The 11,629-nt window shown below is 36.7% G+C and overlaps 1 protein-coding gene across 3 annotated transcripts in view; it reads right to left on the reverse strand.

Moving 5' to 3' along the window:
* The window catches only part of IPMK (inositol polyphosphate multikinase), a 31,958-nt gene extending 22,618 nt beyond the window's left edge, over positions 1–9,340 (reverse strand). The window contains exons 1-4 of one of the 3 annotated variants that reach the window (XM_010839639.1): positions 8,915–8,959; positions 4,321–4,352; positions 3,529–3,577; positions 2,181–2,277 (exon numbers count right to left, since the gene is read on the reverse strand). Coding sequence is in view for 1 of the 3 variants with exons in the window: in XM_010839641.1 (XP_010837943.1) it covers positions 2,181–2,277; positions 8,906–8,917 (109 nt within the window). In the remaining 2 variants the exon portion in view is untranslated. Of the gene's footprint in view, positions 1–2,180; positions 2,278–3,528; positions 3,578–4,320; positions 4,353–8,905 lie in introns of all 3 variants that reach the window. The other 2 variants (XM_010839640.1, XM_010839641.1) reach the window with 2 other exon arrangements.
* Between the last annotated feature and the right edge of the window lie 2,289 nt (positions 9,341–11,629).

The following is an 11,629-nucleotide window of genomic DNA, read 5'->3' on the forward strand; positions in this document are numbered from 1 at the left end:
TGTCAAAAAGTTTCCCATCTTATATGTGTTTCATTTACAATCAAAATAATAAAAACAGAAAGAGGACTCCATGAATTCTCTAGCAAAATCAAAGCTTAACAATCTCTATGGTGCAGTTCTCCTTCCAGAGCTAAAAACTGGAAAGGAAGGGGGTTCCGTGACTGTCCAGTGGTTAGGACTCAGTGCTTTCACTGCTGTGGCCCAAGTTCAATTCCTTATCAAAGGAACTCCCAGGAAGTTGCAGTGCGGCCAAAAAGAAAAAATATGTTTTTAATTTTAAAAAATAAATTAAAATATTTTTCAAAAGATTACAAAGGAATAGGAAATTTCCTAAGGCAATTGTTGGTATTACAGGACTACATCTATTTACATGTATACTTCTATTTATATTTTCTCTTCTTTTTTCTCATTTTCCTCGCCTCATCTTTTCAACTCAGTAGTACCAACATCTCCATTTATACTCAAATAAGAGTTTCAGAGTTTACAAAGCATTTTCACATAAAATAACATGCATTTTCACAACTCCACGTGAAATTATTTTCAATGTATAGAAGAAAAAGTGGACCTCCAAAAGGTTAATGAGTTAGAGTAGTTCACAAAATTTGGAAATAACCAACAAAGAAGCCAAGGCTTCTGACTTCAAAGTTACTGATCTTTCTACATTAACATAGATATCCCTCAGGATTATTTGGTATTGAAAACCAAAAAGGTATTGATTGCTAGCAAGTCTTTGATTTTTAAATTATTTTAAATTATACAATTCTAGACTATAAAATGTTTCAATTAAAATATTTCTTCTCCTACCCAAATTCTTCTTATATACTCTACTTTTCAAAATAATGATGCTGTTGGCTCAATTATTTGACCCACTCTATTTTTTTTTGGTTGTGCCTCATGACATGCAGCATCTTAGTTCCCTGACCAGGGCTTGAACCTGTGCCCCTTGCAGTGGAAGTGTGGAGTTCTAACCACTGGACCACCAGAGAATTCTCTCTACCCCTTCTAAATAATTTTTAAACTTAACATTTAACTATCTAGATATAGATTAGACAAGGAAAAAGGAGGGAAGGGAAGAGGGAAGAAAGACAAGGAAAGAAAAAAGGAGGAGAAAAGAAAAAGGGAAAGTAAAGAAGAGGAAAGTGAGAAGAGAAGGGGGAAGACAGGAAGGAGGGAAAGAAAGGAAAAGCAGGAGCAGAGCAAAGCTCAAGTCTCCTGCCTCCCCAAATGAAGCACAGAAGAATCCTACAAATCCTGGGGAACCATTGATTTACTATTATCTGAGGATACTCACAAGAGATACTATGAGTCCTTATTAATGAAACCTAGCATAAGTAGTGACAAAGAACTGAGGGAAAGAACAAGCTCAAACTTGAGTCCCCATCTCTAACTGTTCTCAAAATGTGGTTCAAGCACTATCTCCATTAGGAAGAAAAAACAACAAACATACTTTTATTTAATAAGCATATCATGAACTCCAACACAGACAGATACACATTATCAAAATGTCTGGGAGTTGAGCCTATTAATTTGCATTTTAGCAAGACTATGGGTTTTTCTTAAACTCAGTCAAGTTTGAAATTCTTCCCTCACTCACGAATCTTCTTCAATGGTTAGCAGTCATGTTACCAGTTTAACTGACTTTTGTCTGCTCTGTCAAAGGCCTTAATGTGGCAAATACTGCTTCAAGTATTAACTAATATTAAGAGAGAAATTCTGTGCCCTTACATAAAAAATTGTGTTCTCTATATGAAAATTACAAGTATTTTTTAAAGCATGCAAGTAGGAAATGAAGGAACAAGACAGAAGATAGGAAGGAAGTTACACAAAAAAAATATTTCTTGATTTTTCTTTTTTCAAAATGGGAAAAGAAATTGCTCAAGATGTTTGAAAAAAAGAACATCTGATAATTAAGAGTATTAAGTACTAATGTATATATATACATATATATATATGTTCATTCAATTGTTTAAGAAATGGGTTATTAATTTGTATATGCTATTTAAGAAACTGGTTATGAAAAGCAAAAGTATTAATTAGTTTTCTTAATGAATAAGAGAAAGAGTAGTAAGAAAAACACATATATTCTGTTTTTATAATACGAGGCTTAATCTTACTTAAATCTTTTAAAAAGCAATTCTCATAAATTAAGACTAAAAGATGGATTTTAAAGAAAAGATTACCATTTGGTGCAGTAGGAGGTGACCAGATGCCATAATATTTTGGCAAATATTTTTGTAGCTCTAAAAGAATATCATCAGTACAATCAGCAGCAAAAACCTGAAACAAAGAGAAATGGAACATTTGCAAGTCAGTTCCTTGTAATGCTTTCTAACTGCTCCACACATTTCTCAAATAACACAATACAATGAATCATAATTTATCCAGTATGAGTTTTAACTGGAATTTAATAAGTTTAAGTCCGGAATAAGCAAAAAAAAAAAAAAACTCTGTGTCTCCAATGAGAAACTCTGTATTATTTAGAGCATATTCTTGGTTATCTAATTCTAGCCTTTCACTGTCCTTGAACTATTTTACAACAAAGTAAGTTGTAGATAACTCTTAGCAAATGCAAAAGAATTCTTGTCCATAGACAAAGAATAAATTCTGGCCAGAGGAGGATCTGTGCCTCACTGGAGTCTCAGTGGTAAAGAATCCATCTGTAATGCAGGAGACTTGCAGGAGACATGGGTTCCATTCCTAGGTCAGGGAGATCCTATGGAGAAGGAAACAGCAACCCACTCCAATACTTATGCCTGGGAAATTCCGTAGACATAGGAGCCTGGCGGGTTGCAGCCCATGGGGTCACAAAGAGTGAGACACAACTGACCACTAAACAGCAACAGAGGAGGATTACTGACTTCCCTCCAATCTCCCTGGAAAGGGAGAGTTTACAGTGTTCTTATGTACACTCATTTCACCTTCCCTTTATGCCATATAAATTTGTGCTTCTTTGACTTTTCTTTTGAACTAGGTTTTAACGTCTGCTTAGTTCTGATACTAAGTAGGGCCCTGTGGGGCTCCTGAGCACAAAGCCTTTCCGTATCCCCCATTTCTTTGATTATAAGAAAGAGGCTTCATTTAGCCTCCATGACCTTCCCTGAGTTCCAATGTGCAGATGCAAGCAGTTACTAAATAGGAAAGAGAGGTGAAGTGACACCAGGGAGAAACAGTCAAGAGTAGCCTTGGGGGAAGGTCCTGTTTCCCTATCAAGGGATACACACAACACTATCTTTGAGCTGTTTTGACCCCAGACAAGTTTGAACCTGAAAGCTGATGACACTGACTCCTACTTACCTCACCACTAACCCATCAGAAGAATGCAAGCCAGTCACTGCTTTGATCCTTATCACCTACCCCCACCTCATGTCTGTTAAGACCTTTTCCTATTGCCCAGTTCTTGAGGGGATAGCCTGCTGGGTTCCCTTTTTGCCTGGCAAAGAAATAAAGCCACTTTTTCTCTCTCCTCCATAACAATTTCCATATTTGTTTGGCATCGGCACACAAAGTCAATATTTTCGCATCACTTACCTCATTAAATGAGTTTAAACAAAATCTTTAACATGTGTTCATTTTATATCTGTAAAGAAATTGTGATTTTACCTTAAAAAATGTATCATTTAACTCAATGTAAGTCTAAGTATTGTTCATTTAATTATTTGATTTATAACCAGTAATAATTCTAGAAAACAATGAAATATGCAGATACCCTGGAACTAGATTTTTAATTTTTCTTCTAGAAAAGCAGAAAGAAAATATTTTTTGTTTCAGACTCAGAGACTGAGGGAAAGAACTTCCAGTTGTCAGGGAAAGGGTGAGTGAAAGGAATAGTTAGGGAGTTTGGGATAACAGGTACACACTGTTATATCTACAATGGAAAATCAACAAGGACCTACTGTATAGCACAGGGAAGTCTGCTCAATGTTATGTGGCAACGTGGATAGGAGGGTAGCTTGGGGAGAATGCATACGCATATATGTATGATGAGTCCCTTTGCCGTCCACCTGAAACTATCACAACACTGTTAATCAGCTACACTCCAAAACAAAATAAAAGGTTTAATAATAACTTGTAAGATATCTTACTCATTAACTCTTGCCAAATAGGTCTACTAATAATAATGACTAGCAAGACATCTTACCCATTAACTCTTGCCAAATATGGTGTACCTAAGTACTCAAAACCATTTAAGTTTACTCATGTAAAATGCTTATGAAATCTCAGTATCAGAATTCTAATTATATATGTTCAAACCACATTCACATCAAGTAGTTATATATGACATAATTCTATTGAATAAACTCAAGTATGGCAGAAACTCACCAAATGTGATACATTGTATTTTCCAGCTTCCCCTATTGAAATGTGAGCAGAAATGAAATCAGTCACTTCCTGGCCAAGGTAATTAAAAGCAGGGTGTACCTTATCATCCCTTTGTTCCTGGCACAAAGACATTGAAGACACAGTGTTCATGATGACCTAACAAGATGGAGGAGCCAAATACATCTATGTGCTTACCTGAAGAAGTCCACGATATAAGTGAAAAGATAAAAGAACTAGAAGAGTAGAAAGATAAACTTTCTCTTACGTTAAATATGTTTTTTAAAGTATTAAGACTTATCTTTACTACAACATGTCAAACAAGATAACCTAAACAACTCTGTACCTAGAAATGTAGGATAAAATATAATATTTTCTTAAATGCATAGCTGAGCTCCCATGATTAAAAAAAGGAAATTCACAGAGATCTAAAATAAAGAGGAAACCCAAAGTGCTAAGCTGAGCAGTCATTTGGGCTCAGATGTCCACTCTGAAAACCTGAACCAAAGGATCTCTGAACTTAGGATCAGTCCTAGATGAGGACAGAGATACTAAAAGAGGGAGAGTAAAAAATGCTCTGAGCCAAGCTAATACAGAAAAAAACAGCAAATAAACAATATCAGGAATAAAAAGGGAGTCATAATTAAACTAGCATAGCATTTTAAAAAATACTATGAAGAACTTTACCAGGTGGATAATTACATAAAACTATAATCTATATTTTAATACCACATTAACGAAGAAAATCAAAACATTTAAGAAACTGAATCATTAGTTAAAAAATATATCCCTTCCCAGGAACAAATGAAAGGAAAGATGGAAAGGACTTATGGAAGAAAAAGAGACAAGTCAACAGGCTGCTGTGATGAATTTATAGGTAAGTTTTATCAAGTCTAAGGAATCAAATACTTATCTGATACAAATTCTTCCACAGAAAAGAAAAAGGAATGCCCCTCAAAACTCATTTTATGAAGCTAAAAGAAACTTGGTATCAAAACAGGACAAGGATAATATGTGAAGAAAATAATAACCTCATTCATGAGCATAGCTGTAAAAAATCTTATATATGTTAACAAGGCAATGGCACCCCACTCCAGTACTCTTGCCTGGAAAATCCCATGGACGGAGGAGCCTGGTAGGCTCCAGTCCATGGGGTCACTAAGAGTCGGGCACGGCTGAGCGACTTCACTTTCACTTTTCACTTTCATGCATTGGAGAAGGAAATGGCAACCCACTCCAGTATTCTTGCCTGGAGAATCCCAGGGACAGAGGAGCCTAGTGGGCTGCCGTCTATGGGGTCTCACAGAGTCGGACACAACTGAAGCGACTTAGCAGCAGCAGCAGCAAACAAAACCCAGTAATGCATATTATTAAAAAACAAAAATGACATGTCCAAGTATGTTTTATTTCAAAAATCAAAGGTAATGTAATATTAGAAATCTGTTATGGCATTTACCAGTGGCTTCCCCAGTGGCTCAGATGGTAAGGAATCTGCCTGCAATGCAGGAGACCTGGGTTCGATCCCTGGGTTGGCAAGATCCCCAGGAGAAGGGAATGGCTACTCATTCCTGTATTCTTGCCTGAAGAATTCCATGGAGGAGAGTATAAAAGCTGGCTTAAAACTCAACTTTCAAAAATTAAAATTGCAGCATTTGGTTCCATCACTATATGGCAAACAGATGGTGAAAAAGTGGATAAGTGGAAACAGTGGCAGATTTTATTCTCCTGGGTTCAAAAATCACTGCGGACAGTGACTGCAGCCATAAAATCAAAAGATATTTGCTCCTTGGAAGAAAAGCTATGATAAAGCTAGACAGCGTATTTGAAAACAGTTATCACTTTGCCAACAAAGGTCCGTCTCAGTCAAAGTTATGGTTTTTCCAGTAGTCATGTATAAATGTCAGAGTTGGACCATAAAGTAGGCTGAGTGCCAAAGAACAGATGCTTTTGAAATGCAGTGCTGGAGAAGACCCTTGAGAGTCCCCTTGGACAGCAAGGAAATCAAACCAGTCAATCCTAAAGGAAATCAACCCTGAATATTCATTGGAAGGATTGATGCTGAAGCTAAAGCTCCAATCCTCTGGCCACCTGATATGAAGAGCTGACTCATTGGAAAAGACCCTGATGCTGGGAAAGACTGAGGGCAGGAGGAGAGGTGGGCAACAAAGGATGAAATGGTTGGATGGCATCACTGACTCAATGGACATGAGTCTGAACAAACTCTGGGACATAGGGAAGGACAGCAAAGCCTGGCGTGCTATAGTTCATGGGGTCAAAAGAGTCGGACACAACTTAGAAAATGAACAAGGGTATTTACCACATTAACAGATTAAAAGAGGAAACTCATGATCATTTCAACAGATACAGAAAATCTTTGCCCTCCTGCATTGTCTCTTCTTGGTACAAGAAACTAGGGGGTTGGTGAATAGCTGAGGTCACTTATTTACTTCTCTAGTTTCCTCCTTATCAGTCCAAGTCGTCTCCTAAAGTTACCTTGCTGAGTTCCAGCAACCACTCCCTCTCCATGCTGACCAGGCCTACAGATGGTATAGCCTTCTCTCTTGCAGGTGACCTTAAACTCTGACTAAATCATTGTAAATGGTCCTTTTATTAAACTGATAGAGTGTATCATTTGTTCCTTGAGAAAATCTTAACTCACAAAGAAAGCACTTTCTTTAATTTGTGGAGAATTATCTCTCAAAAACTTAGCTTGAAAGTCATACTTTAACAGGGAAATGTTAGAAGCACTTTTACTAAATGAGGAGAAGACTCCCCCCACTATTGCTTCAGTTCATCACACTGAACTATATAGAAATCCCCGATAGAAGTATATAGATTCAAAAGGGTTTCCAATCACAGAAGATGCAACCATCTATACAGAAAGCAACTAAAATTGTTAGAAAGTCTCAGATAAATATAAGTTACTAAGAGTTCACCAAGATTATTGTATGTAAGAACACCATACAAATATCTCACTCCTGTGTATTAGCAATCATTGGAAAAGTTAACTCAAAAAAATACTGTTTACAATAGAAACAAAAAATAAGAATGAATCCAACTAAGAATGAATCCCACTAAGTATGTGCAAGACTTTTACAGAGTAAATATAAAATATTTTCTTTGAAAAAGAAGAAGTGTCAGCAATTGAAAGCATATTCTAGAGCCAGACTGCCTATGTTCAAATCCAGGGACCATCATTAACTATTTGAATGATCCTGGTCAAATTATTTAAATTAATCATAGTTTAGTATAAAATGAGGATAATAACAGTGTATCTAACTCACAGGTTGTTGTTAAATGAGTTGGTAAAGCATTACTAGCAAGTATTTGGTTTTTGTTTTGCATTATCTTTTTACTTGCACCTAAATTTAAGAGGTAAAGTTATAAAATTCTTAGAAGAAAATATGAGCATTCACCTTCATGACATTAAATATGACACTAAAAGTCTGCACCTCAAAAGACACTAACAAGAAAATGAAGACAATTCAGAGAATAGGGGAAATATTACAAGTCACATATGAAAATCAAAGCAAATTACAATAAAATTAACACTTCACATTCACTTGAATGCCTATTTAAAAACAAAAACAAAACTAACAAGTGTTGATGAGGATAAAGAAAAACTGGAATCCTCATATATTAGTGGTGAAAGTGTAAAATAGGGCAGGCACTTTGGGAAACACTTTTGACAGTTTCACAAATAATTAAATGTAGAATTACTATATGACCCAGTAATTCCACTCCATATCCAATTCTAATATCTAAAAGAATTAGAAAATAGGTATTCAAATAAATACCGATACATAAATGTTCATAACAGCCTTATCTACAAAAGCCAAAAGATAGAAACAATCCAAATGTTCTTCAATGAGTGAATGAATAAACAAAATGTGGTATGTAAATTTAATGAAGTATTACTCAGCCACAAAAAGGAACAAAGTTCTAGTGCCTATCACAAACTTTAAAAACATGCTCAACAAAAGAAGCTAGATACAAAAATAACTAAATCCATAGAAAGCAGGTTGGTGGGTGGAAGACATTGGGGTGAGGGAGGAATAGGACATCGTGGCTTAATTGGGTACAGGGTTTTTTGTGTGTGTGTGTGCTGAAAATGTTTTGTTAACTAGATAAAGGTGATGGCTGCAAAACATTGTGAATCTTCTAAAAATTATTCCTAGTAATAAGGTTAATTAAATGTTAACTGTCCCCCAATCCTTCCTTCCCCTCTACCCTCCTTTGGAGTTTCATAGTACACACTAGCATGTTCAAGGCTCAAAGAAATTCTATAGTAAAAAAAAAAGTACTTAGTTAAACTCAGCATTTCTGAAAAATACAGTCTATCATCTAAGTGTTTTTCAAAAATGTAAGTCAAAACCCATCAATCAAAATTAATTCAGTATATCAAAATAAGAATCACTCAAAAATGAAATAGAATAGAAAATACTAGAATATATTAAACCGTATTTTTTTGAGCTGTTATTTCAGTCACATACAAAGTGTACTAAGACATGTTATCAAATGTATTTCTTATTGAGTCAGCAGCATAAAATTATGAAAAGCACTTTGAATACAACAAAACAAATCTTACCTCACTTACCATATTATAAAATTCCAGCTCTCTTGGACCCCTTGGAGGCGGCTGCAATTGTTTCAAAACTGTGCCATCTGGATGTTGCAGTATACCTACAGAACAAAAATAAGATATTCTAAAATGCTTTAATAGCCAATTTCATAAATTTAACAGTTTCCTTTTACTTATTTCAGAAATTGAAACATTCAAACAACATATTTCAGTGCCTGTTATAGGCAAAGCACCAGGAACACAAATTCTAAATAGCTTGCTTTTGTTGTTTCCAACTGTTATGCCCCTTATAGCCCCCTCAGACTTTCTAATAAATAGAACATATTTAAATTTTTATAGAAATTCTTCAGTAATAGACTTTCCAGGAGATGTTAATTTATAGTTAAATAAGAAGCAAATTGGGCCTCCCCATTCTGAAGGAGATCTACCCTGGGATTTCTTTAGAAGGAACGATGCTAAAGCTGAAACTCCAGTACTTTGGCCACCTCATGCGAAGAGTTGACTCATTGGAAAAGACTCTGATGCTGGGAGGGATTGGGGGCAGAAGGAGAAGGGGATGACAGAGGATGAGATGGCTGGATGGCATCACCGACTCGATGGACATGAGTTTAAGTGAACTCTGGGAGTTGGTGATGGACAGGGAGGCCTGGCGTGCTGTGATTCATGGGGTCGCGAAGATTCGGACATGACTGAGCGACTGAACTGAACTGAACTGATAGCTCAGTTGGGTAAAGAATCCACCTGCAATGCAGGAGACCCTGGTTCAATTCCTGAGTCGGGAAGATCCACTGGAGAAGGGATAGGCTACCCACTCCAGTATTCTTGGGCCTCCCTGTGACTCAGCTGGTAAATAATTCACCTGCAATGCCCAGGGAGACCTAGGTTTGACCCCTGGGTTGGGAGGATGCCCTGGAGAAGGGAAAGGCTACCCACCCCAGTATTCTGGCCTGGAGAATTCCATGGACTGTGTAGTTCATGGGGTCGCAAAGAGTCGGACATGGCTGAGTGACCTTCACTTTCAAGAAGCAAATTAAAAGCAGTAGCATAAACTGATCCCACTTTTATAAGCAAACAAAAAAATGTTAACAGTGGTTCTATATGAGTTTCCCATTTTTTCATTTTTTTAAGTTTCTCTAATCTGTTATAAGAAAGCAACTAAAGTTTTTCCTAAGTCAGATGCACTGTGTAAAGTTGTACTGATAGCATGAGGGCACCAAGCCAATGCTAAATGTAGGGGCTGAAATCAGGTGCCAAGCCTGGACAAGAAGGGGCACCATTTTATGATATGCCCACTCAAAGGGGAGACTGTTTTTCATTTATATGTGAAAATCTTAAATTTTCATATATTGAGATTTCATAAAATCATGCCAGTTAGAACACAACAGAGCTCAAATAAATCTATTTCCAATTTTGATAAAATACACTACTTAAGTTTCTATTTCTTTGGCAAATTTCAGGAATTTTTAAGGACAAAAATGCAGAATTTAATCAACAAAGTATCAACCTAAAAGATACAATAATCGAGTTTGTTTAAGTGCTACTTATAGAATATAAGGAAGGTAAAAACATTAATTCATATGGGTAAGATTGGTTGGTAAGTAATGAAAAGATTTTGGGACTTCAAAGAACAGTCTAAAATAGCTAAAAGTTACTGAAGGGAAATACTGTTCCAAAAGTCTGGGACAGCCTTCACGCCCATGGTAACAAACATTTTCAATGGGCTAATGAATAAAGGTAGATGTAAAAAAGCCCTGGAGCTTCCTGATGGCTCAGTGGTAAACAATCAGCCTGCCAATGAAAGAAACACAAGTTCGATCCCTGATCCAAGAAGATCCCACATGCCGCAGGGCAACTAAGCCCCTGTACCACAACTACTGAGCCTGTGTTCTAGAGCCTGGGAGCTGACACTGAGCCTTTATGCCACAACTACTGAAGCCCATGAGTCCTAGAACCTGTGCTCCACAAGAGAAGCCATCATAATGAGAAGTGTATGCACCAAAACTACAGATTAGCCCCCTCTCCACAACTAGACAAAAGTGTGTGCAGCAACATAGACCCAGGACAGCCAAAAATAAATAAATAAATAAACCTTAAAAATACTTTATTTAAAAAAAAAGGACTGATGAGCTGAATTGGGAGGGAGCAGGGAGCATTCATCAGTGAAGAGAGAACTATGAAGCTTCCCCACATTGAGGCAGACACCTCATCTAGAAACAGGTGAGTCTGCCATTAGACAAACATTTAGCAGGCAAGCAGAAATCAGACTGTAGACAACAGCATGGGGTACCAGGATGAATTACAGACAATAGTCCTAACACAAAAAAAGATTGCTTGATCCAGTAATTCTCCCACTATTCACTCTGAAAAATACCACTCCAGGTTTTCAGAGAAAGCAGCCATGGAGAAGGAGATAGTAATACCAGGCATTCTCCCAGTGAATGAATTATAGGATCTAAAAGTAAACTACTAGTATCTTACACTGCTGCCAAATCCCTTACAGCTGAAAAACAGTCAGGATAAGAAAAGAAACATCTTGGAAGGCTGAGCCAACACCACATGAACTGAATCTAAGAATGCAGCCCAGCACCAGGTTCAACTAAATTCTAGAGGGAATATGATTTATCAGTCCCTCACTCTAAACAGAGGGGAAGGGCTTATACTCTATGTGGAACAAAACAAAACAAAAAATAATATATTTCACTTCCCAGGGTTCTTTTCTTTCTTCTGTTT

Source organism: Bison bison, unplaced genomic scaffold (assembly GCF_000754665.1).
Source record: "Bison bison bison isolate TAMUID 2011002044 unplaced genomic scaffold, Bison_UMD1.0 scf7180017864126, whole genome shotgun sequence".
In the NCBI taxonomy this organism is placed as follows: Eukaryota; Metazoa; Chordata; class Mammalia; order Artiodactyla; family Bovidae; genus Bison; species Bison bison.